At 40.5% G+C, this 27,966-nt stretch overlaps 2 protein-coding genes across 2 annotated transcripts in view; one reads left to right on the top strand and one right to left on the bottom strand.

Annotated features, from left to right (window-relative positions):
• Nucleotides 1-27,966, top strand: part of LOC132146361 (zinc finger protein 658B-like) — a 910,027-nt gene that overhangs the window by 138,823 nt on the left and 743,238 nt on the right. The gene's annotated exons all lie outside the window — the stretch shown is intronic.
• LOC132149231 (zinc finger protein 501-like) lies at nt 20-17,185 on the bottom strand. The gene is made up of 2 exons (XM_059558319.1): nt 16,753-17,185; nt 20-2,032 (listed from the first exon to the last, which is right to left on the bottom strand). The coding sequence occupies exons 1-2, from the start codon at nt 16,976-16,978 to the stop codon at nt 699-701; spliced, it is 1,560 nt and encodes a 519-aa protein (XP_059414302.1). The 5' UTR covers nt 16,979-17,185; the 3' UTR covers nt 20-698.

The raw sequence follows: 27,966 nt of genomic DNA, 5'->3' as shown, positions 1-27,966 counted from the left end.
TTCTGTAAGTTTAGAGCAAGTCTGTAATCCGCTGGCACTTGACGTGACAGTGCGTGTGCTACATCCTCTTTACAATCTCTAGATTATAAACACTGCATTCTGTCAGCAATGTAACGCAGCAGTAATGTATTAGACTTAACTGTAACAGACAGTAACAGTTGGACTGAAGAATATAAAGCACTTTTTTATTTCATTTGTACCATTTTTCTATCATATTTATCTAAGTTTTAATTTCCTTAGCTGATTTATTCACCTACAAAATCACCCCAATCATTAATTTTATTTCCCCAAATAGAGCTGTTCAAGTCATCTGGTGATTTTTTCCCATATCGCAATATACATTGCAGAGAAAAATTATCACAATGTGTGTTGTTTTTTCCAATATCGTGCTGCTCTACTAGTAAGTTTAATCAAGCTAATAGGCTCAGTAGCTTCAGCAGCATGAACACAAACATGTAGTCCTCCATTGTTGTTGGTGTTACATGACGTAGCGGTGTCTGACTATAGTAGAGACGTGGGGTGATGACATCACTGTTTCACAAAATATATGGATTGGCAGAACACAAAAACAAAAAAGGTGTCATTTTCAGATTTATCCACTCTGGGACCTGGTTTAAAAAAATGTGAATTCACTCTCCCAAAATGCTGGATCCGTCTGGACGAAACACGTATACCATACAAAATATTTACATATACAACTAAATGCGTCTCCGCGTGTACGGGGTCTTACTGTGATTGTTTTTTGTATAACTGTGTATAACAGATGACTTAATGGAACACTTCCCTCGTACATTGCGTTGATGTGCTTTCTCTCCAGTGTGAATCCTCTCATGTCTTTTCAGACTCGATGACACACTGAATCTCTTGTCACAGTGTGAACACTTGTAAGGTTTCTCTCCAGTGTGAATCCTCTCATGTCTTTTCAGATTTCCTGTACGAATGAATCTCCAGTCACAGTGTGAACACTTGTAAGGTCTCTCTCCAGTGTGAATCCTCTCATGTGTTTTCAGCTCTGTTGACTGAATGAATCGCTTGTCACAGTGTGAACACATGTAAGGTTTCTCTCCAGTGTGAATCCTCTCATGTGTTTTCAGATTTCCTGAACGACTGCATCTCCAGTCACAGTGTGAACACTTGTAAGGTTTCTCTCCAGTGTGGATCCTCTCATGTGTTTTCAGACTTGATGAATGACTGCATCTCCAGTCACAGTGTGAACACTTGTAAGGTTTCTCTCCAGTGTGGATCCTCTCATGTGTTTTCAGATGTGTCGAATCACTGAATCTCTTGTCACAGTGTGAACACTTGTAAGGTTTCACTCTAGTGTGGATCCTCTCATGTGTTTTCAGATGTGTTGAATCACTGAATCTCTTGTCACAGTGTGAACACTTGTAAGGTTTCTCTCCAGTGTGGATCCTCTCATGTGTTTTCAGATGTGTCGAATCACTGAATCTCTCGTCACAGTGTGAACACTTGTAAGGTTTCTCTCCAGTGTGAATGCTCTCATGTGTTTTCAGATGTGTTAACCGACTGAATCTCCAGTCACAGTGTGAACACTTGTAAGGTTTCTCTCCAGTGTGGATCCTTTCATGTGTTTTCAGATGTGTTAACCGACTGAATCTCCAGTCACAGTGTGAACACTTGTAAGGTTTCTCTCCAGTGTGGATCCTCTCATGTTTTTTCAGATTTGATGATTGACTGAATCTCCAGTCACAGTGAGAACACTTGTAAGGTTTCTCTCCAGTGTGAATCCTCTCGTGCAGTTTTAAACTGCTCACTGAACTAAAAGTCTTTTCACACTCAAAGCACATGTACTCTCTCACACCAGTATGTATTTTCTGATGTTGTTTCAAACTTTGTAGATGCAAAAAACTCTTACCACACAAATGACATGAATGTGGCTTCTTCTTTGCATGAACTTTCAAGTGTTTCTTCAGAAGTGAAGCCCCTAAAAACATTTTACCGCATTGATCACATGCATGCTGCTTCTCTTGATGATTTGATTCTTCATTTTCCTCTTTTTCTTCAATGTACTCTGAAATAAAAGTAAAATAATTTATTTTTGGTATATTGTTAAAAGCTGAGAACGTCTGTAAATACACAATTTAATTTTTTTGCTTCAGATTTAATGACTTTTACTAATTTAATAGGGAAACTGGGTAAACATTTTTAAGCATCACTTTATCACCATCACAGCCCTAGTAAAATGTTTATATTTTATATACACATTTATATACAGTAGGTAGACAACGAGAATGGGTAATACCACCGTGGCATGCAGGTTCGCATAACAAAAATAAGAAATGCGCTTTGTAAATAAAGTTCAGAAGGCGCGTTTGCATACTGCTGTTAATGGGCAATTACCATTTTAGATCTACAAACTTTACAAGATTTTTTTTCAAACTGAAAACATAAATCTAGGCTATCCGCTATTATGAGTTTAATCCCATTGATCAAAAACCTGCTATCAAATGCTCACTCTACTGGCCATCTTCATTGCGCGCAGCTCAAAACAGAAATACAGAACATTAATAACTACTGTCATATAGGCTAACTTTATTACGAGAGCACTATTGTAAAAAATGTGTATTGTTAGGGTTTCGCTGACATTTAATTTTAACTATTTTAATCAAAACATAAAAACATTATTTACCCCGTTTGTATCTGCAAAGCATTTGTTACACATTTTCCCTGTGTGTTAACATCAGTAGTTATGGCTGTAGAATGTCTGACTTGACTCAATGTATTTTGCCCCGCCCCCAAACATATGATTCGACTATCAGTGGAATATCAGCAAGATTCGAAAATTCCGATTCGACTAGAAAATCCTTAGCCGGGAACACCGGACTATATATATATATATATATCTCGTCACAATCAACAGCTGGAGTGACCATAAACTCCAATAGAGGGCACTCCACTCAGGACTTTGAAAATGGCAACGGTTTCACTCCTAAAAGTAATCTACGCATTATACATGCACCGGGACACTTTACTTTTACAGACCAGACACTTTACAGAACCAATGCAAGTATCCACTTGTTAACTATTAAGATGCGCTTCTAGGCTTTGACCCCTTTTAGTTAAGGTGATGAGATTCTTTGATGGTTCTTAACAGGTTGTGAATTGGTTTGTGAGTAAATATTGCCATGACGCTCCACTGTCTATTGCGCGTGAGCACTCGCTCTCTCTCGCTGCAGTTCGTTCACTCTCTCTCCCTCTCTCTCTCTCCATGCTTTCCTTGCGTTGACATCTATGTTTAATGTGCGTACGTTTGTGTTAAGTCAGATGTTCCATGTTGCCCTGTAGTGTAGTTTAACCCTTTAACTGTCACCCCGTCCCGTATATGGAACGCCTAAATTTACTTCACTATATTACTCTCAAAAATATACACACACACAGATAAAAAGCTAAATGTTTTCATTTCGGTTCATTCTTGGTTTAAGAAAATACCTTCAAATTTACATTGAAATTTACATTTAATGATTTAGCAGACACTTTTTATCCAAAGCGACTTACATATGAGAACAATAGAAGCAATCAGATCAATAAGAAAACAACAACAACAGTATACAAGTGCCATGAAAAGTCTCAAGTACAGAATGCATAGCCAGGGTTTTTTTATTTTATTTTTTTTTATGAAAGACAAGAAAAGAAAGAAAAGTGCTAGTATTATTTGGTTAAGTGCTGGCGAAAAAGTCTTTAGATGTTTCTTGAAAATGAGTAAAGACTCAGCTGTATGAATTGAGATCGGGAGGTCATTCCACCTGCTGGGCAAAGTCCAGAAAAAGGTCAGTGAGAGTGATTTTGAACTTCTTTGGTATGAAACCACAAAGTGTCATTCACGTGCAGAGCACAAACTTCTGGAGGGCACATAAGATTGAACTAGTGAGTTTAGGAATGTTGGTGCCGTGCCAGTGGTTGTCTTGTAGGTAAGCATCAGTACCTTGAATTTGATGCGAACGGCTACTGGTAGCCAGTGTAACCTGATTAGGAGAGGAGTAACGTGAGCTTTTTTTGGCTCATTGAAGACAACCTTCGCTGCTGCATTCTGGAATAGTTGCAGAGGCTTGATAGTACATGTTGGAAGGCCCGCCAGGAGAGCATTACAATAGTCCAGTCTGGAGAGAACAAGAGCTTGGACAAGAAGTTGTGTGGCTTGCTCTGACACTAAGGGTCTAATCTTCCTAATGTTGTATAAGGCAAATCTGCAGGAAAGGGTCATTGTAGCAATAAGGCCTGTGAAGCTTAACTGATGATCCATCACAACTCCTAGGTTTCTGGCTGTTCTGGCAGTAGTTATGGTTGACGAACCCAGCTGTATAGAGAAGTTGTGATGAAACTATGGGTTAGCTGGAACCACCAGAAGTTCTGTCTTGGTAAGGTTGAGCTGAAGGTGATGGCCATTCATCCAGCTAGAAATGTCACTCAGACAGGCTAAAATGAGATCAGCTACCGTCAGGGTGTCATCAGCTAAGCAGTGATAAGAAAAGCCATGCTTCTGAATGACAGATCCTAATGACGTCATGTAGATGGAGAAGATAAATGCTCCAAGTACTGAGCCTTAAGGAACCCCAGTAGCAAGTTGTTGTGACTTTGAAACATCACCCCTCCAAGACACGCTGAAGGATCTATTGGAGAGGTAGGACTGGAGATTGGAGGACTTCTCAGGGTGGACAGGAGAATCTGGTGATTAACGGTGTCAAAAGCAGCAAACACGTCCAGTAAGATGAGTACTGATGATTTTGAAGTTGCTCTTGCCAGTCGCAGGGCTTCAGTAACCGAGAGCAGGGCAGTCTCAGTTGAGTGGCCACTTTTAAAGCCAGATTGGTTGCTGTCCAGGAGGTTGTTCTGTACAAGGGAACATAGAGAGCTGGTTGAACACAACTCGCTCAAGTGTCTTTGCAATGAATGGAAGAAGGGATACCAGTCTGTAGTTTTCTAGAAGCGCTGGATTTAGAGATGGTTTCTTAAGCAGTGGGCTTACCCGAGCCTGCTTAAATGCTGAGGGAAATGTTCCAGAGTGAAGAGAGGAGTTGATAATGTGAGAAAGTGAAGGTATGACTGAAGAAGAGATCGCTTGAAGGAGGTGAGTGGGGATCGGATCAAGTGGACAAGTAGTAGGATGACTGGACAGGATAAGTTTGGAAACATCCATATCTGAGAGTGGAGAGGAGAGAGAGTGCATTTGTCATTGTGAAGCTGTCCTCAGTCTACATTGTGGAGAATTGGTCATTGATGGTTCTTGTCTTATTTGTGAAGAAAACTGCAAAGTCGTCAGCTGTAAGAGTCGATGGAGAAGGAGGTGGAGATGGATTAAGAAGAGAAGAGAAAGTTTTAAAGGGGCCGTTTACACCTGGCCACTTCATTTTTTTTTTTCAGATCGGATAGCTATCCGATCGTGAAAAGACCAGGTGTAAATGCCCTCCGAAACGCGTTTGAGACGGATTTGAATCCGATCGCTCAAACCACTTCAGGAGGTGGTCTGGGCCGCATTCCAGACAAAACTAGACAAGTGTAAATGCATCTGGTTGTTAAAACCACATATGTAAATTGTACTCCTCCCCAAAATGCTAAAAAAATAAACGTGTGAGGGCGTGTTATAGGCTATATGTAATGTTATAGCCAGATATGACGACGCTACTGGAACACGCACCACCAGATGAGAAGCTGAGCATATATTCATTAAACCAATGTGCAAACTATCGCAAATCAAAGTCAAAGTAAGTCGCGAACGCTTAACACACAATCATCATCATTAATAGTAGAGAAATGAAATGATCTTACCAGTGCTGTTGCCGCTCTCTCTTATTGCAGTCTTTGATTTTGAAATTTTAGCTGATGATCAATAAAATGCAGCTCATATCTGTTGCTTTCGGTGACGTGCACTCCATTAAATCTGCATATAGCGCGGGAATTGAAGATCGGATTTAAATCCGTTTCGCAAAAACACATTCATGTGACCAGGTGTAAATGGAACCGTTTTGATAAATCAGATAGCTATCCGATCTGAGAAAACGCATGAAGTGGCCAGGTGTAAACAGCCCCAAAGAGTGTCTGAGCATCACAAAATAGTTAATTTTGTTGTGGTAGTAGGATGTTTTAGCTGTGAAGACATTTGCAGAGAAGGAAGAGAGGAGAGTCTAATACACATTGAGGTCGGTAGAGTTTCTTGATTTATGCCATTTCCTCTCAGCAGCCCTGAGTTTAGAGCGATGGTTACGGAGAACCTCGGACAGCCAGGGGGCAGATGGGGTGGTGCATGCTGGTCTAGACGACAGCAGGCAAAATGTGTCCAAGGAAGAGGTTAGAGTGGAGCAAAGAGTGTCCTTAGCACTGTTCGTGTCCAGAGCTGAAAACTGAGAGAGTGAAGGAAGTGAGGATGAAACCACAGAAAATAGGCAAGATGGAGAGAGTGAGCGTAGGTTCCATTGAAAGGTGACCTGCGTTGGAGTATGTATCGCTTCAGGAGTAAGTGCTAGGTTAGCAGTAATGAGGAAGGGGTCTGAGGTGTGCAGTGGAACAACTAAAGAGCTATCCACGGAGCAACAGCTTGTGTAGATGAGGTCCAGTTGGTTGCCTGATTTGTGAGTCGCTGTAGTAGACACTCGCTTGAGATCAAATGAGGTGAGCAGAGTGTTGAAGTCAGCAGCCTGGGGTTTATCTAGGTCAGTGGTTCTCAACCTTTTTTTCCAGCGGGCCGCACTATGGTCCAAGTGCAAGTCTCGCAGGCCGCATGCATATCATTCACATATTACGTCACCAATACAAACCAACCTGATTTATAATATTATAGTCTAAATATTATGATATCTAATCTATTACATTCATTGAAATAAATAAATAATTCTACTCCCCATAAATAAAACACCTGATGCTGTCGGGGAGCTGACCAATTTTGTGAAATTCAGCTTGAAAGGAGTAACAGCACAAAGAAGTTGCGATGGTAAAGCCTGTGTTATACTTTCCGCATGAACAATACGATCCAGTAAACAGCCAGCGCGGACGCAGACTTCTTCAATTTATACTTCTGAAAGCGCACGCTGATGGTCCGCTCTGCATTCATTCAATAAATACAGTTAACAATCTAGATTCTGTTTTCTAAATTATTAACCCAACAATAGCGGGGTAAGTTATTTTTTTTGCAGTGGGCCACTATTACCGAAAATCAACAGTAGGCTAAATAATAAAATGATCACAAATGAGTGAAAATGTTTGGATACAAACAACTATGCAAGCATATAGGTCTACCAAACTTAATGCACATGTACATCTCGGAGATGTACATTTTATGTCTGCATCATGCAATATGTATTTTTAAGAGTGCTTGTTTATCTGAAGTACGTCTCTAAGATGTTTCCTGTCAGATGTCAAATAGATATTTATTAGAATGCATGTAAAACTGCTTCGGAGACGTTTATCAGAGTAAACAGCAGATAATTCCCAGATCTTTAGCAGATGTCTTACAGATGTCTAAGCTATCCAGGTTTTTTTTTTTTTTTTTGGCAGATGCTTTCATTGCATCTGATAATGACTTTGTGCATCACATTCACTTCGGGCGCTCTGCGTAGCTCCGCCTCCTGCGTTGCTCAGCTGTGGACGATTTAAAAATGTTTGTTATAAAGGTTGCTGTCCCATTTTATACAGAAATTGTTCATTCAAAAAGAAAATCAAATTATATTGTTAGTTCTAATTATATTGTTAACATAAATTAATTTAGGCTATTTAACATGCACTGTGACATTTTACACTTTTTAACTAATAGACTATACTTATAAAATACTTAAAATTTTAAAAGTCAGTTTAATAGAATTGAAATTCAAGTTTAAAAAAAAGGTTTTAATTGCTTCAATTATTTCTATGAATTAACAATGTTGTTTATTCTTAAAGAATAAACCCTTATTTTCTACAAGAAAACAATGCTTCACCTATTTATGAAGGCTACAATTATTCAAAAAAAAAAAAAAATATATATATATATAATAAATGTCATTTAAAAATGCCATCGGCCTAAGTAAATCAGACCATTATAGAATTGTGACTTCAAAGGTGAGTGTTTTGGAGGTGAAAATACTGTAAAATTGCAAATGGCATGGGATTTTAAAGCATAACAACTGAAAGTCTATGAAACATTTTTTTTAAACAATGGAATTAAAGTTTTGAACTAAAATATTATTTTTACCATATAGCCTGTAAATAAAATGCATACTTTTCAATGAAAGAACACTTATAGAGTGTAGGTTGCTTCTAGTGTTTGGATTTGTACTTTAATCTAATGAGATCCAAATTTAAGAATAGCCTACACTAGGGTTTTTTGTTCTGCCTCTCCCTCTCTCGATCGCTCTATTTAACAGATTTAACTTACAATGAAATACATCATCCTTCAGGCAGACTGAATGTTTTCCTGCCTTGTTAAATGTTGGGTCAGTTAGCATGAGTCACGCTCGCTGAAGCGGGAGCAGCCAACAGAGGATTCCGCTTGGTCTTAAAGCCTTCTTCAAACGCTAGGTTTACAGATAACAATGATTTTCATAAAAATAATGATTAATTATCAATTGATAATTTTTTTTATTATTATGGTCTTCTGAAAATAATAATATGGGCTGTGAATAATAATGAATATTTTATATGAATATTTTGAGTACAATTATTTGCAATAGGCTGATGCAATAAAAAGTTATTAGCATTTTTATAAATGTAATTATTAATGGTTAATAAATGGTTTATTATTCTTGACAAATAGGTGGCGCTGTTACCAAATTGATGTGGCATGGTCAGTGTGAGGTGACATTGACACATACAAAGTTTGGTACAAATATATAAAAAGGTTTGCAGAGATACAGCCTCAGATGCATTTTGGCATCTTTCCAGCAAATTTGTTAATGCGTTAAACTTAAAACCGTTTTGTATATCGACACGAAACCCATAACTTTTGCCAATTTGGTCTGAAGATGATCTGAGTCAAATTTGGTGAAAATCTGACAAACAGTCTAGGAGGAGTTTGAAAAAGTAGTTTTTCAACATTAATCAAAATGGCGGACAGGAAGTATGGCCAATTTTGGCATAATTGGTATTGATGTTCTCGGCATGACCCAAAGAATATAGGGAGATCACTTTGATTTCAATAGTCTAATTTATTCAAAAGTTATTAGCATTTTATTTTTACATTTCATTATAACTTTTGACCATAAGGTGGTGCTGCCCCCAAACTTTTTGAGTACCATCAGGGCATGGAGCCAAACATTTTTGTAATTATTTTCATAACGCTGCGATAATGCATTAAAAAATACAGCATTTTAGAACATAATTCAAAATTGCCAGCGGCTAAAATGGCTGATACAGGAAAATTGTATATCATTCGACTCACCATGACCCTCCAAATCTAAAGAGATCAGTTTTGTGATTTTTGACCAAACCATTCAGAAGTTATAAGCACAAATATGCATTTTTCATATCTCCTGACAGGTAGTCTCAGGTCATGCTTGTTATAACACAAACCAAGTTTGGTCTCAATACGCCAAACCGTTGCCGAGATATAGCCTCACATGCATTTTTGCTTGATTTTTGTAGAATCCATTCACGTGTCATTCGAGAACGGTCGGACGACTAAACTTGAATACCTTAACTTTTTGCCGGCGTGGTCTGAAGATGATGTGAGCCAATTTTTGTGAAAATCGGATTAACCGTCTAGGACGAGTTCGAAAAAGTAGGTATTTCGAACAATTGAAAATAGCGAAAAAACTTAATTTTGCGCTAGAGAGTTGGAGTTAGAGGCTTTAAATTTGCTTGGTTAATGTTGAGACTGTCCTCTATCAGTGTACCAAAGTTCCCAACTTTCCCACAAGCGGTTCTATGGGCTGCCATAGACTTGCGGCGGAAGAAGAAGAATGCCAATGATTTCAATAGGTGCCTCGCACCTTCTGTGCTTGGCCCCTAATAATAAGAATGGGAACGAAAACAATAGGTGCCTTGCACCTTCGGGCATGGCCCCTAATAAATGCTGCACATTAGACTCAACATCACACACGCCACGTAAATCTTGCACTGACATTTTACACACCTGCGTTTAAACCCAACAAACATGTGACATCTAGGGCTGGGACGATAAATCGATGCAGAATCGATTTGTGGATCGATTCTTAGATTTTAAGAATGCATTGCAATTTCTCTGGAATCAATTCTGAACTTAGATTTTAACAGCAGATGGCGCCAGATGGCTACTCGACATACAAATCTGGGGTCAGATTCACGAAACATTCTTAAGAATAAAATTCTTCTTAACTGCCAATTTCTTCTTATTTTCTAACTTAAGAAAAAAAGATAAGAATATTTTGTATTCCCCAAAAAAATCTTCTTAAGAATGTTCTTATCTTTTTTCTTAAGTTTGTTCTTAAGACTAAACCTAAGAAGAATTCAAATTCTTGAAAAGAATCTTCTTAAAAATCATCGTAAATAACTTCTTAAATTTAGGACAGCCCCAGGCTTGTCTTAAATCCCAAACAATAATAATTTATTGGGTTATTTCAAATTAATTGTTATATTTAAGCATTACAACAACAGCTACATATAATACTATGAGAAGAGGACTAGGGATGTGCACAAGTTTTCTGAAGGGACAGTGATGACATAAGGGTTAATGTAAACATGATCGCTCATGTTTATCCTGTGTATGACGCTGCTTTTTGCCGACTTCAAAACGTGTTACCAACTCTAAAACGAGTTAGATAGGGACCTTTAATTGAACTCGTTAATTTGAGCTTATAAATACATAATCTTTGGCAGTATTCAGCGTATATGAATGCACAGGACACATTTGCTGTAGAAGCGCGGACTCAAATACCGGAAGCGTTCACTCAGATGAGAGCGCAAAAACAGCACAAAATGAATGAAATGTATTGCTGCAGATTGAGACAGGCTATTTAAAAAGTAACTGTTCAAAATCAGGCTGGTTAGTTAGTGGTTAGTTTTAGTACTGCAAATACAAATACATGGTAACTACATTAACAATAATATAAGATTTTCTACATTTTATCTTGTGTCAAGTGTTCGTTCTTGTATTAAAACAGCTTTTGTCGTGTATCCTGGACGCTCACGCGAGCCTGTGAAATAAGGCACTTATTGCATGTGACTGCGTTTCCATGTCAATCCATGTTCATTTTTCCAGCGAACAATGCACTTTCACTTTAATTCAGTGCCTGCAGCTCAGCAAAAATAGACAATCGCTGCACTGCTGCAGAGCACCGCTCCTTGACACCTCGTGCAGTATGAATCAGTTAATACGCACTGCAGAAGAACTGTGTGAAACATGCGTTATACCGTAACACCAGAGCACTACTGTGTTTACCCTCACCACGCCTCGCAGTCGCTGCTTAGAAGTGCAACATTGTAAAGGGTCCGTCTGAAACAGTGTCACACAGTATAACGTTTGTTTCGAACGCTGAGTAATTAAATACACCGGTATGGCGGTATATTCAAAATTAACATCAGAATCGAAAATATACACCGGTTTTCAGTATAAACTGGTTTACCGCACAGTTCCTCCTTCCACACCAGTCTGTGCTGTATATGGATGCCTGTCCACTAGCACTAGAATGAAGTTTACAACATTTTGGTGCCAGGGACCCCTTGCAGAGAAGATTTTTCAAGGACACCCTCAGAATTGCAACAGGTTTTAAGGGTTAAAATTATTGTGGGTTGGAGTATAATGAACATAATATGATTGTTTTATTCATTTATTTTTTTAAATGGTCCCCTTTTTTTTATAATATATTTGTTTAATCATGCAGCACAATATAGGACTAAGTTACACCAGATCAGGAAAAAAATACATAAGTTGCATCTGTGTATAAGACACATTTTACTATTAATATCAGAAATCATGTAAATACTGATAAAACAAAAAAAAAGGTTAAGAAACTTAAAACTACAAACTCTGTAAATATTTTATTTTCGCTTATTTCAAATCATTTAAATGTAATGCTATTTAAAACAGAACAAAAATAAAAATTTTAGGCCTATGATTAAAATAATCAAAAATTCTAGTGCCATTAGTTACAAGCAGTATATCTTTTGTTAAATAAAGAAAACAAACAAAATGCACTTGCTATCTCTGTTTCTGTGAACCTCATCCTGAAATGTAAAAAACAAAGTGGTATAGGGGTGTAAGAAAATATAGATACACGGGAGTATTGCGATATTTTATTGGGCGATACTCTATCGATTCTCAAAAACGTAAAATAAAAAAACTGAATAAAAAAAAAAATCATATAAGATTCATATGGTTGGGTACCGAAACCCGGTACAAATATGGCACCGGTACCTATGGAACCGGTATGCACCAAACCGAATCAGCGCGCAGATTTCGGTGCCTCATTTCTGTGCCTCTTAAATGCCTGAGAGATCGATTGAAATATTTGTCCTGATTCTCTGAAATGTACACACGAAGCATGGGCATCGCTAGGCTTTTTTAGTGGGGCTTCATAAACTGTACACAAATTCACGATCGCCTCAGAGTCTGACCGCTTAAATGTTATATGAAAACAGCAGCAGACCTGTCTCCTCCTCGTCTTTCAACACGCTCTTCAATCAGCAGACCGCGCGGAGCAGCGCGAGCGGACTCAAACACAAACAGAGGACACAAGGTGTGTGTTTAACGATAGATTGTTAGAATATCTGTATTTGTGCAGTTCTTTGTCATAAATACAGTTTACAAAAGAGGGAGCAATCGGTTTGTCATCTACTGTAAAGTTTTCTCTCTATTCACCGTTCATCACACCACAGCCGTTTCCTCCAGCGAAAATCTTGCCCTTAACACATATGAACGTATACCGTATTTTCCGGACTATAAGTCGCACTTTTTTTCATAGTTTGGCTGGTCCTGCGACTTATAGTCAGGTGCGACTTCAGGGTTCCTACAGGTTTCTTCAAGTTAAATTCAAGTCTTTTTAAGACCATTTATATAAAAAATTAATTCACATCCCTTCCAGCAAAGAAAAACAAAATCCTTGAACTTGTGTTCATTTATGACAAGTTCACAAGAAAGTTTGCCGAACAATGTTTAGTTGTTTTTAACATTAGCTAGCTACTTAATCCATGCTGGGAATATTGGGGAACTGAGAGACCCCTGAACAATAAACATTGAAAATCAGAACTCAACAATAAATTAAATTAAGAAACACAGTCAATTCCTTGGCTCTTCACTCAGGGCAGCAATCTCTTTATCAAGGACAGCCATTTCCGTCAAATTCTCTTTTATCGTGACCGCAAGTAAACGTTTTAGCGATGTCAGAGTCAGGGAACATGCATTTGAAAAGCTCTGAGATACCCTCATTTCCATTGTAGGACTTGTGTTTAGTGATTGTGTTAAGAGTCCACAACACCTCGGCTTTCATTGTTGGCGTGGACCCAATAGGGAAGTCGTGGCCTAATGGTTAAAGAGTCGGACTTGCAATTGAAGGGTTGTGAGTTCGAGTCTCGTGACTGCAGGAATTGTGGGTGGGGGGAGTTCATATACAGTGCTCTCTCTGCCAGAGCATAAATGGCTGCCCACTGCTCCGGGTGTGTGTTCACTAGGGCTGTCAACTAATATTCTAAATTCAAATATGTATTCGAATAGTTAAAAAAAAAAAAAATTTCGAAGGTGAAAATTAATATTCGAATAAAAAAAAATGTGGAAAAAAAGGCTCGCGGTAGTAGAGGCGTGGTTGTCTGCTTTGCGAGTGGGCGCGCTAGCGCGCCTGAGGGTTCAGGGACAGGTCACAGCCTCACAAGAGTCGCGGGAAGTCTCACAGCCTCACAGCCTCACGGGAAGTCGTGGCCTAATGGTTAGAGAGTCGGACTCCCAATCGAAAGGTTGTGAGTTCTAGTCCCGGGCTGGCAGGAATTGTGGGTGGGGGGAGTGCATGTACAGTTCTCTCTCCACCTTCAATACCACGACTTAGGTGGCCTTGAGCAAGGCATCGAACCCCCAACTGCTCCCCGGGCGCCGCAGCATAATTGGCTGCCCACTGCTCCGGGTGTGTGCTCACAGTGTGTGTGTGTGTGTGTTCACTGCTCTGTGTGTGTGCACTTCGGATGGGTTAAATGCAGAGCACAAATTCTGAGTATGGGTCACCATACTTGGCTGAATGTCACTTTCACTTTCACGCTGAAAGTTGACGCATCTTCATGGAAGATGCCAGCAAGTGCAGAGCCCAACTCGACCGCAGCAGAGAAAATGAGGTAAAATTGTTGACCCACGAGATTGTTGTATGCAAGCTATTTACGATACAGTTAGCATACCATTCGACAACTAGCAACATGAGGTCACATCTCAAAAATGTGCACCCAAATGCGGTCATAAGCTGGAGGGTCTTCAGCGCTAGCACAAGCTGGCTAACATTGGCTCCTGCTGCCGCTTCAGGCACATTGGTTGAAACACACAGGCGATTGAAGGAGTTTGTTTTTGTCCATTGAGAGCGTTCATGTGCTTGGAAGACTTGGCATGAGACTCTAATGCCTTCATTCCCCTTTGTACCTAGCTGAATCCTTTTTTTTTTTGCATATGGTGCAAAAAGCCTCAAAAAACGTTGCTGTCCACTGGTTTTAACCAATGACGAAAAGAGTTTTTATCCAGCCACGCTTCATTAACTTTAGATTTCCCCATAACCTCAGAATGAAATTGGTAGCTAGCTAACGTAAAATCAAACGTTAAAAATATAACGGCGTCAGTCAACCTTTCCTCTGGAATGCTGAGATTTTCTTTGATTTTTCGCGCTTCTCCTTTGCTTGTTGCTTGAGGTCTGTGTTGTGTGTTGTGTTGCAGACTTGCAGTCTATGGTTGTAGTGCTGTAGCACGTGATCTTCATTTACTGAAGGCATCACATGTTCGCAGTATTTTGTACTGTGATTTGGGGCTGCGTTGCGTTCTCAATTATTGGTTCCGCCACTCTTTATTTATACTATGTCATTTAATCAAAATAAACGTGGTTGACAAATGAAACTTTTGAGGAAAATTACAGTACAGAGAAGTTACATACAGCACAATTTTTAAGACCCAGACATCAAAATTCAAGACTTTTTAAAGTCTTTTTAAGGTATTATTTCCAAATTAATAAATTCAATGCTTTTAAGGCTTTTTAAGACCCCGCGGGAACCCTGGACTTATTTATCAAAATTAATTTGACATGAACCGAGAGAAATTAACCAAGAGAAATGAATCAATAGTAAACATTACTGTCTCCAGCCACGAGAGGGCGCTCTATGCTGCTCAGTGCTCCTTTAGCCTACGTACACTAGACAGCATTGAGCGCCCTCTCGCGGCTGTAGACGGTAATGTTTTCTCTCGGTTCTTGGTTCTAAATAAATGCGACTTATAGTCCAGTGCGACTTATATATGTTATTTTCCTCGTCATGACGTATTTTTGTACTGATGCGACTTATAGTCCTAAACATACGGTACTTTTATTACACTTATTAAAATATACTTAATCTAATTATACGTACTTTATACAGTACACACTACTGTCCAAAAGTCTTAGTCTTAGGCCGTCTGTTGTCAGACTGCATGTGCATTCAACAATCTTACTAGATTATTATTAAAATTAATGGCAAAATGAATGTTTGGAAATGTAAACTGACATTTCCTACTGACATACTACAGCAAAAGATATAAATAACTGGCTTAAAACCCTTTTTGGGGGTGAAAATACTAATGTGCCTAAGACTGTAGGCTACTTTACAAATGACATTGTTGCTACTTTATAGTGTTTTATAGTGTTTAGGTGTTTTATGCAGTTGGTGCAGTGCTCGTGTAGTGGTTTTCGACGGCGATAAAGTTAGTTTGACATTAGCCATTCGGTTTTTTTTTTTGCCAATTGAACTCTTTAAGGCTGTTATGTTTTGAGCCCAAACTAACTCGGATAGTCATAAATCCATGCCCTTTACGTTGCACAAGGCTTAATTTCTTGGGGGAAAATGAACAATGAACCATTTAAATTAAATAAACGATTTAACTACGTGACATTATAATGTAAAACCAATACTAAAATATTCAGAAAAACATCCGTTATTGCACAAAGTTCAATTTTTTTAATTACCATTTTATGGGTTTTAAAATAATTTTACAACTTTTAATGTATGCAATAATTTAAATCCATTAAAGGACATCATTTGATGAAACCAACTGTAAAATATACAGAATATTATTCAGTATAATGCACAAGGCATTGTTTTTCAGATGATGCCTTTGTTGTTTTTATATACATTATTGAATCAACAGTTTTATATAATATACTCACTTCAATTAAACTGACACAGTTTGAGATAAAGGTATCAAACCAACTGTATTATATTCTTTATAATGCACAAGACATGGTTTTTTAGATTATGCTTTTATTGTTTGTATATTGTTTATATTTTATTAAAGGATACTGCAAGCACTTTAATTTATCCCCCTTTATTCATACTGCACAAAATGTGGTTCAATAACATTGAATGATACAAAATAGTCAAAGGAACTTCATATGAAATACATAAAGGAGGAACTTCGCCTATTAATAAAAACCTATGGGTAAGTCTTGAGTGCCGCAGTCTACACCTAGACTTTATATAAAAACACCCACAAATGTCTCCACAGAAATTCTCCAGGGCACCAAAACACCCGATAAGTAAAACTTTGTAAGCCTAATGTAACGTTACCACAAACTGTCATTAAAGATGAATGAAGAATAAAAAAATAATAATAATAAAGTAAAATAAATAAGAATAAACACCAACCTCCTTGTTCCTCTTGTTTTATTCTGCAGGTTTCTGGTTCCTCTTGTTTTATTCTCCAGGTTTCTGGTTCCTCGTGTTTTATTCTCCAGGTTTCTGGTTCCTCGTGTTTTATTCTCCAGGTTTCTGGTTCCTCATGTTTTATTCTCCAGGTTTCTGGTTCCTCGTGTTTTATTCTCCAGGTTTCTGGTTCACTCGTGTTCTCTTCTCTCTCTTCTTTAATAAACATAATTTTCACAGCAGCAGATCTCAGTTCAGATGATAAACTCTTCCAGATATTCCTGCTCGCTTCAAAACTCACGAATGTGAGGATATTACAGGTATTTACTGAACTGATTCAAAATCTGTATTTTTTCTCTCTTAGAAGCATGTCTAACTATTTGTATGAAGGCAGCACGCCGACATAACAACAACAGAGAGCGCGGTGAAACTGAACTTCTTCCTCTGAGGTTTAATGATGTTTGTCAAACAAACGTGTGTTTAGCGCCTCCCGCTGGACTGGAGCGAAGCGACGAGAGGAAGAAAGACCAGAAGTGGAGTGTGTATTTTTTTCCTTTATTGCAACAACATTACAACCAAACAAGGTACATGAACACATTCCCAAAAATATCCACAACTATTCAGACTTGGTTGAGCATAACCAAAATTATAACAACAAACACACTTAAAAAAGAAAAGAAAACAATACTACAAAATGGGCTTTTAAATTAAATTATTTAATTCCAATATAGAGGACAGCTTAAGGGCTTTTTTTATTCTTAACAAATTTTAAGGATTTATATAAAAGTTTTAGCTCGTTACACCAATGAATAAAGTTGGGTTTAGATTTAAACCATCTGCATTTGTGAATAAAAAACCTCCCAAAACATATCAGAGAATTGAGAACGAATTCAAAATCTTTGTTTTCATGAAAAATACCAAACCTAACTACCTTCACATTGAATGGTGGTAATTCAACATCTTTAGAACATAACCAGTTTTGCATCTCACTCCAACAGAAGTGAACTGAAACACACCAACAAAAAAAAAACATGCTCTAAAGTTTCAATACTTGTTTCACAAAAAACACAATAATTTGCTTCAAAATTAAATTTTAACCTTACAAATTCTTTGGTAGGGTAAATCTCATTTACAATCTTGAAGCACACGTTGGAGAAGGGTTTTCCTGCACAATTGGAGGCAGCGGTTTTAGGACCCCGCCTATAGGACCCCGGTTATAGGACCCTAGTTTTTTTCTGACAGCGCCTCCTACCGAACTGGATCACCTACAATACTCATTTGAGATGGACGACATGGACAATCAGACTGTGAGTACCGATATTAAATTAACTTTTATTATATTACATTTAAACAAAGCAAAGTTTACATAGCCAAAGTGAGAGCTGCTAACTATGAATTAATAACTAATTACCACACATTTAGAATTTGTATTCTAGATGTATTAATTACTAAGACGTTCTTAATTCGTGGCCATGATTTAATGAATCCTTGTTGCAATTTATAATAAGTAAATCTAGCCAGCACATTAATTTAGCTTAAAAGATGAGCTTGAAAGCATGCTGATGTTAAATGTGTAAGATTTACCTGGAGCTTACTGTATTAGTATGAAAACTTGCTTAATCATTGTTTTACCTTATTGGTTAAGTATAAAATACCTTTCATGATTCAACTGCCTGGTTGCACTACAAATTAGCCTGTCATTTTGGAATTGTTTTGCAATAATGAATGAGTCGTCTGGCGGTTTAAAAAAAATCTGTAACGATTTAGCCTTATCTGCAGGCCTACAACACACAGTCCATGGTTATCATGTGATAGTTTCTGTGATGTTCTGCATGGCCAATATTAATTTTATGGATTTGGTTAGGATCATTGTAGGACATATGATGAAAAAATTGCACTAGGGATATTTTAATTGAGATGACCTCAAAATATTCTATATATAATAGACTCTCTCTTTTTCAAGATGCATTTAACAATCCAATGTTCAGTAGTGGTATTATAGTATATTTACATTAATGTTTTTCATAGGCCATCATAAATGCCCTGGCTGTCCTCCGGAATGTCTCCTTACAGGAGGCTGAGCAGGTCTTCCTTTCAGGTCTGGATTATCATTGCAGGTCAGAGTTTATTATTAATTATTTTTGAGCAATGCCCAGTGCACCCTTTTGCTACTGATATTTATGTTGACACAACAGTGATTGTTCTCTGATAACTATTTCAGTGAAGTGGGAGAATTTAACAGACAGATTGCCAAACAATTGAGGAAAGAAGGGAGGTGGGTATTGCTATTTTATATATACATATATATATATATATATATATATATATTTACACATTTGGAGTTTGGAATTAGACGTCAGTAACATGAACATTCTATTTGACTTTCTCTATAACTCCAACATTTCAATTCAAGTTTAATTGTATAGTGCTTTTTACGATACAAACATTACAAAGCAACTCTACAGAAAATTACATTTCTACAATATTTAGTAGTAGCTTATAAGTGGTGACTGTCAGTTTGTGCGCATATGTCAGGATTTTTCAGAAAAAATAATACAAGATGTAGTCAGCCAGACGATGAACATTATTGACAGAAATTATTATATGATGTAGTCACACTTGTAGCAATATTTGTTAGTTCTGTTTGTTGATTCAGGGATAGCATCATCTGGGGTCCTCTGAGGGTCAGCATCATCTCTTCTCATGTGTTCTGGATCTAGACCGAAGCTTGTGTAAATCCTAGTTACCAAAACAGAGAAACAAATATCATTAGCGTAGCTGCTGTTCCAACCAAGTAAAATTAATTAGTTTAACCCAAGCTAAAGAATAAGAATGCGCATTTGATCAGATGCAACTGATGTCACAATTTAAGAGATGCATTATTCGAATGCTTGTTGAAAGAGATGCGTTTTTAATCTAGATTTAAACAGAGAGAGTGTGTCTGAACCCCGAACATTATCAGGAAGGCTATTCCAGAGTTTGGGAGCCAAATGTGAAAAACCTCAAAAACATTTCATAAGTGTTAAATCAGAGATATATATTTCAGTTGAACATGTTAAACAAATGTTTCTTATTTAATTCTCTCTCTCTCTCTCAGAGTTGAAGCCTACAGCCATGTGTCCATGAGTCTTTTTGGTGCTTTTGTTCTTGCACAAATTATGTATATTGTGACACGTGTCCCGAGCTCTCATCAGCGTCACCCTGGAAACCGAGCAGGCACACCTGCTCCTGCTCGTCACAGGCTGAGCAGCCACACCTGCACCCACATCAAGCACTGCTTACTTAAACCCAGCAAGCGAACACAGAGGTGAGAGATGTCTCTGCAAGACTCGGCTAACCCTTTCTTCCATTGTGCCTACAGAGAGCAGTGTGTGACTGCCAGCCCCAACGCCCACGGGAGAGCACGAACCCACACTGCACCAGCGCACCACTAACACAGAAGCCGAGCACCAAGCCGCCCTTCCTTTCAATAAAATCCACCCTTTGAGGAACTTACCTTCATCCTCGAGTCGTGTCCTTCTTCACCCCGCCACACTGTTGGAGAATGTGGGCAGGACAGTGAAGAGGACACCGACGACTCCTCCCCACACGGCGTTGGACTGTTTTTTTTTTTGTTTGTTTTTTCTCCACGTTCCTTGCCTCATGCATCTTCTCTGGTTCCCCAGGTGGCGCTCCTCCCCAACGATGGAAGAGCTGTTGAAGCACCTCACCGAGGTGAGCAACCGCCAGCAGCAAATTACGGAGCACATAGCCTCCCGGCAAGGGGAAGCGGAACATGAGCTGGTCGCGCTCCTTCTCGCCACGGCCCCGCAAACTCCGCTTCCTGACCCCCGTGTCCAGGCAACGCAGCTACTACCCAGGATGACAGTGCACGTTGACGTAACAATGTATCTCCAGATGTTCGAGACTGTGGCCACGCGGGAGCCATCGTCCAAGGAGGAATGGGCACGCATTGTTGCCCCAATGCTCACGGGAGAGGCTCAGTGAGCGTATGTGATGCCCCATTGTTGGTTCGTCACAATTGATGAAGCTAATATTGGTTATGCATGTGTAAATGTATGAAGCGATTGGTGGTTCCGCTAGACCAACAGAGGGCGCTATGAAAGTGCAGTGTGTTGCAATGCGTCTGCCGGGCTGCTGGTCATAACCCAGCAAGAGGAGAGCTGATCACACAAACGTATTTGTCCTGTCTTTATTCCACCATTTCACATGTTAGTTGATAGTTTTATGGGTCATTCTGTATGGATGTTGGAAGATTGCATGTTAATGCTTATCAACTGTGGGAATTAGAGTCATTTTGATAAGGTTTTCCATGTTTAATACTGAAATGAATTTGCGATGTTCACCCGCGAATGGAGGATATTTAGGCCTTGTGATAGTGGTTACTGAAGGTGAAGATGTTTGAATATGTTCTTATATCAGTTCCTCTAAATGCTTACTTTACTCTAAAAATGCATCTGAGTGATCTAAAATGGGTTTGTTTGTATATGTAATTGATACAATTGAATTGAGGGGGAAGCCAGAGTCATGTGACACCGAATAGCATGTAAATATGCAAATGTGTGTTTTCACAAGAAAAAGACTGAAACCGTGAACATTTACAATTTATTGTTACAAAATGCATATTTTGACATTTGTTTGTTCTAATGTGAGGTTTTTTGGAAAATATATAACCCAGCAAGATGAGAGCTGATCACACGCACGTTTTTGTCCTGTCTTTATTCCACCATTTCACAGACTGCTGGGAACACTTAACTGTTAGCTGATGCAGAAGTCCTGTACCTGCTACATGTACTTCGTGCTTCCCCCAGAACAAAGCACCTCCTACGAAGACTTACGGATGGGGCTGTCTCCAATCAGCGCCGCCCAGCTATTCAACGAGTGGACCTTCGACCCGCGGCAGCTGGCCCGGGCTCAAGCCACTAGCCTCTCCCGTTTGGCCCAACACTGGTTGCTGGCCGGGGGTCCCACCGTACACCAGGTAGCGGAGCGCATTGTGGTCGAACGCCTCCTGCGGGCCCTTCCCCGCATGCTTCGTCAGGCAGCCGGTATGCGGAACCCGACCAACATGGACAAACTGGTCGAGGCCATAGAGCTGGCGGAGGCCACCCAACACCGGGAGGTAGGGGAGGGCGACCAGTGAGCAGGCTGGCGGTTCCTGGCCCTCAAGATGAGCCCATGCCCACTGAAGCACCCCGCTCTCCAATAGATGTCGGGCTCATCAGGGATCTACCAGTTCTACCAGTATCGTAATTGTTGATTTAATTATCTGATATTAACGAGTATGCATCTCACTTTACAAAAACACCCATTCTGTGCACACATGCACTACGTGACATAGTCTAGTAGGTTAGACTTGTGCATGTGATTTAGTCTTAATGCCTCAGAATTCAAATATGCCCCTGTATATATTTCATATTTATATAATTTAATATCTGTTAACCAATATTACACCAAGAGTGCCTTTTTTCCCCCAATATTAGCATGATTACAAATGTGATTATTTTAGTCAGCGTACAGTTTAATAAACAAGAACTTAATATCAAGAGACTTACATTTAACACACCAAATCGTCTGTTTCGCTGTATTTTGCCAACGAAAATGGTTCCAAAGTCCACAGAATTGTTTTGCGTTTCTGAGCAACACTTCCTGAGTGAATCAGCAGCTTGAATGAATCCGTTGAATCTCAATGATTTGCTCCTTAAAAGTGATTCGCTGCCACCTACTGGCAGGTCTAATTTCAGGTTTTTTTTATAAAGTTTAATCTATTCTATAGTTATACATTAGATTACAACTTTTGTACCTGAAAATCTCTTGTTTAAACCTACATGAAAAACTTGAAAAGCACCATTTCATTTATATGTTTGTTCTGTTGTATTTATTTGTGCTATTACTCGTAATTTGATTATTTGTAACTATTTTATTACTTATTGTTTATTTGCAATATTTTAAATATATGTTAATCAGCTTTTGCTGTCATTCTGCAGATACCTGCAGAAACCCTGTATATGAATAGTTATTGTCATCATTAGAATAGGCGGCAATTATCTTATAAAGAATTCAACGTAAGTATGTCACGTGAGTTCGATAGAGGCCAATAACTTAATGCGTTCATACAATGATGAATTTTATTGGATTTCAGACTTATAATGCCCACTGTGACTGATGATTGCAGGGTTCATTGAGTGAGAGGGTTTGACTGACACTTCTCGAGCAGGACTTGCAACACCCGCACGTGCATTCAAAGCAAAGCGATAAAGCGTAATTTTAAAGGGTCCCTCCCCTAGCCCGGGGCCCTGGGCTTAAGCCCAGGTAAACCCGTGCATTAATGTGACCAAGCTCGGACCCCTCCCCCCAGCATGCTGGATTATGCCACCCGCTACCCTGAGGCCATTCCCCTCCGTAAAGCCACCACGATGGCCATTGCCCAGGAGCTGTTCCTTTTCAGCCGGATGGGCATCCCCTCCCAGATTCTGACTGACCAGGGCACCCCGTTCATGTCCCAGATGATGGCAGATGTCTGTAAGCTCTTAAAGGTCCAACAGCTCCGCACCACGGTGTACCAACCCCAGACCGTCGTCGAGCGCTTCAACCAGACCCTTAAACAGATGTTGCGCCGAGTGGCGGCCGAAGATAAGCGAGACTGGGACCAGATGCTCCCCTACGTGCTCTTCGGTATTCGAGTGATCCCTCAAGCCTCCACCGGCTTTATACCGTTCGAGCTGCTCTTCGGCCGACAACCCCGCGGTCTGCTTGACGTTGCCCCGGAGGCTCGGCGACACGCCATCGAGGAAGAGGTACAGGAGATTCTGAGGTTAGGGGTAATTGAACCATCATGCAGCCCATGATCCAGCCCCATCGTCATGGTTCCAAAGCCCGACGGCACCCTCCGGTTCTGTAACGACTTCCGCCGCCTGAACGAAGTCTCCGAATTTGACTGTTACCCAATGCCCCATGTCGACGAGTTGTTGGACCATTTGGGAAGGGCCCAGTTCATCTCAACCCTCGACCTCACCAAGGGCTACTGACAGGTCCTCTTAACGGAACAGGCGAAACCGAAGATGGCCTTCTCTACCCCAAGTGGCCACTGGCAGTACCGGGTCCTTCCCTTCGGCCAACACTGGGCCCCGGCCACGTTCCAATGGTTAATGGACGTCCTCCTCCGGCCACATCAAGCGTATGCGGCGGCCTACCTCGACGACGTCGTCATCCATTCGGAGACTTAGGAGGACCATCTGGAGTGGCTGCGGAGGGTGCTGACGGAACTACGCCGGGCTGGCCTGACCGCTAACCCCCAGAAGTGTTATCTGGCCCTCGCTGAAGCTAAGTACTTGGGGTACCAGGTGGGTCGCGGCCTCATTAAACTGCAAGAGAAGAAGGTGGCTGCTATTCTTTCCGCGCTGCGGCCCACCTCCAATACAAATTGGACGGGCATTTTTGAGGTTGGCGGGGTACTACCGCTGCTTTATCCCTAACTTCTCCTCCTTAGCTTCTCCCCTGACAGACCTGACCAGGAAGGGGCAGCCAGAGAAGGTCCCGTGGGCCCCCGAGACGGAAGCGGCGTTCCACCGGATAAAGGCAGCCCTCACGACGTAGCCGGCCCTCCGAGGCCCGGACTTCAACCGCCCCTTCCTGCTGCAGACGGACGCAAACGACACCGGGTTGGGAGACATTCTGTCGCAGGGTCGCGAAGCATTGGCCGTCAAGTGGGCAGTCCTGGAGCTCAGGTATTACCTCGTTGGTCACCACTTCACCCTCATAAGAGACCACGCTCCCCTACAGTGGTTGGCCCGGGCCAAGGAGATGAATGCTAGGGTTACACGGTGGTTCCTTGCGCTCCAGGACTTCAACTTCACCGTGCAACACCGAGCGGGGACGGCCAACGGACTCTCCTGGCTATAGGCAGCTTTCACAGATCTGTCAGGCTCCACTCCCTGCCCTCCCCCGATCTCCCCGCTTCTCCATAGGAACAGAACTACGCTTGGAGGGGGAGTGTGACACGTGTCCCGAGCTCTCATCAGCGTAGCCCTGGAAACGGAGCAGGCACACCTGCACCTGCTCGTCACGTGCTGAGCGGCCACACCTGCGCCCCATCAATCGCTGCTTACTTAAACCCAGCAAGTGAACACAGTGGTGAGATGTCTCCGCAAGACTCGGCTAACCCTTTCTTTCATTGTGCCTACAGAGAGCAGCGTGTGACCGCCAGCCCCAACGCCTACGGGAGAGCACGGACCCACACTGCACCAGCACAACACTACAAGGACGCTGAGCAACGAGCACCAAGCCGCCTCACAGCAACGCCACTTCACCACCCTTCCTTTCAATAAAATCCACCCTTCGGGGAAGTTACCTTCATCCTCGAGTCGTGTCCTTCTTTCCCCCCGCCACAATATATAAATGTATATTTGTATGTAAATGTATGTGTCTGTGTGTGTATATATATATAATGTCAATAAATTAATTATTTAATCATTCTCAAGTTTTGTCTTACCTCTCTACAACTATTACAATATCTGGCTATATAATTTAGTAACTGCATATTCTGATTCCATCTTAATTTTGATAATGAGCAAATTAGTTAAACTTAAGGAGGTTAGTCAATATACAGTATAATTCAAGAAACTAAGACTTCACTTTTTCAGTTGTGATCAATTGATATACATTTGTTTTGTGTAAATTGTTTCAATTTTACCTCTGATGTATTTTGAATAAAAAAACTAATTTTTATAAAATATAATAAAAATACTCCTGATGTTAAATGTCTTTCAAACTATGTATGTACAAACTAAACCACCTGGCTCTTATAACTGCGGTCCTGCAACCATTGCTATATCATTCAGTTCGGTAGGTGGCGCTGTCATAAAAAAACTAGGGTCCTACAACCAGGGTCCTATAGCCGGGGTCCTAAAAGTGCAGCCTCCCCTTGTGCAGGAACATTCTATTGTGGAAAGTTGTGAGGACGTCGCCAGGTCATCGTCATTTTAGCCGAATACCAAACCATCCCTATGCCCTACTCCCTTCAAAGGGCAGAGCCCTTTAAGTTATTATAAGGGTGTAGTGCTCCCTTCCTCATTTTTGCCCTGGAGGTCAAATGCACTGCAGAGTTTAGCTCCAACCCTGATCAAATTCACCTGCCTGTGATTTTCTAATGATCCCAAAATACATTAATTGGCATTGATTAGCTCAGGTGTGTTTGATTAGGGTTAGAACTAAACTTTGCAGGAAAGTGGATCCCGAGGTCCAGATTTTGAGGATTCCTGGTGTAGGGCATTACTGTCTGCGTGTCCAAGCAGCATCCAGCACTACATCTGTTGCTAAATGATTGGATAAATAAATATTTACTTAAAATTTACTTCTTGTCTAATTGCGTCTTATTTTAAATTGCTTTCCTTCCATCAGCTTGGTGTTTAATACAAATAAATGGATATAAATAAACACAACATAAAGAACATTTCCTGCCACTATCATTTGATTTGTTTTGTGTCTGATGATAAATAAAACCAAAAGCTGAAGATGAAGATGTGGTGTATTTATCAGTGTCTTTGCTAATATATATCACTATAAACTGACGTGACAGCTAGTAATTAACCTCATTCTTTTGTTTCTATACACATAAATAGACATTTGCATAGACGGGCGAATATAATCACCTAATTTTGTAAATGAAGCCAATTACATATGCATTAAGCACAGAGTTTGCACTTGTCTATAATTTAGACAAAAGTCTTGATTTTGATTTTGGGGTGTAACTAGAACAGGCTCTCATACTAGGTTGTTCGAAAAACATTATTGTTCACATATTTTACATTATTACCAAACCTCTCTCCCCCAGTCTGGCATTAGCAGCTGGGCCAGTGTGTGTTGTTATTGGTTATCTCGGCCAGTGGGTGCTGTGATTGGTTAGCTGGGACAGCGTGTGTTGTGATTGGTTAGTTAGGCCAGTGTGTGCTGTGATTGGTTAGCTGGGCCAGTTTGTGTTGTGACTGGTTATCTCGTCCAGTGTGTGTTGTGATTGGTTAGCTTGGCCAGTGTGTGTTGTGATTGGTTAGCTTGGCCAGTATGTGTTGTGATTGGTTAGCTTGGCCAGTGTGTGTTGTGATTGGTTAGATGGGCCAGTGTGTGTTGTGATTGGTTATCTCACCCAGTGTGTGCTGTGATTGGTTAGCTGGGTCAGTGTGTGTTGTGTTTGATTAGCTGGGCCAATGTGTGTTGTGATTGGTTAGCTGGGCCAGGGTGTGATGTGTTTGGTTAGCTGGGCCAATGTGTGTTTTGATTGGTTATCTCACCCAGTGTGTGTTGTGATTTGTTAGCTGGGCCAAGGTGTGATGTGTTTGGTTAGCTGGGCCAGTGTGTGTTGTGATTGGTTAGTTGGGCCAGTGTGTGTTGTGATTGGTTAGCTGGGTCAGTGTGTGCTGTGATTGGTTAGCTGGGTCAGTGTGTGTAGTGATTGGTTAGCTGGGTCAGTGTGTGCAGTGATTGGTAATCTTGCCCAGTGTGTGCTGTGATTGGTTAGCTGAGTGAGTGTGTGTTGTGATTGGTTAGCTGGCCCAGTGTGTGATGTGTTTGGTTAGCTGGGCCAGTGTGTGTTGTGATTGGTTAGCTGGGTCAGTGTGTGCTGTGAGTGGTTAGCTGGGTCAGTGTGTGCTGTGATTGGTTAGCTGGGTCAGTGTGTGTTGTGATTGGTTAGCTGGGTCAGTGTGTGCTGTGATTGGTTAGCTGGGTCAGTGTGTGCAGTGATTGGTTATCTCACCCAGTGTGTGTTGTGATTTGTTAGCTGGGTCAGAGTGTGTTGTGATTGGTTAGCTGGGCCAGTGTGTGTTGTGATTGGTTAGCTGGGTCAGTGTGTGCTGTGATTGGTTAGCTGGGTCAGTGTGTGTTGTGATTGGTTAGCTGGGTCAGAGTGTGCTGTGATTGGTTAGCTGGGTCAGTGTGTTTTGTGATTGGTTAGCTGGGTCAGAGTGTGCTGTGATTGGTTAGCTCGGTCAGTGTGTGTTGTGATTGCTCAAACTCTGAGAAGATATCAACTACAGCAGCAGCTCCTGTACAAGGTTCTTGATCACTGTTACACATCAGAGTTTATTTGTCATTTCTGTGATGTGAAGCTCAAGTATGCAGTGGTGTTGATGCTGTGATGTTTTTTTAAATATATTTTTTCATTATGTTTGAAATTAACTAACATGGTCATGATCACAGATCCAGCAGAAACTGAAGTCTGTA

This window comes from Carassius carassius, chromosome 1 (genome assembly GCF_963082965.1).
Source record: "Carassius carassius chromosome 1, fCarCar2.1, whole genome shotgun sequence".
NCBI classification, from domain to species: Eukaryota; Metazoa; Chordata; class Actinopteri; order Cypriniformes; family Cyprinidae; genus Carassius; species Carassius carassius.
Note: the sequence above shows the minus strand (reverse complement) of the source record. Positions and strands in the feature narration are given on the sequence as shown.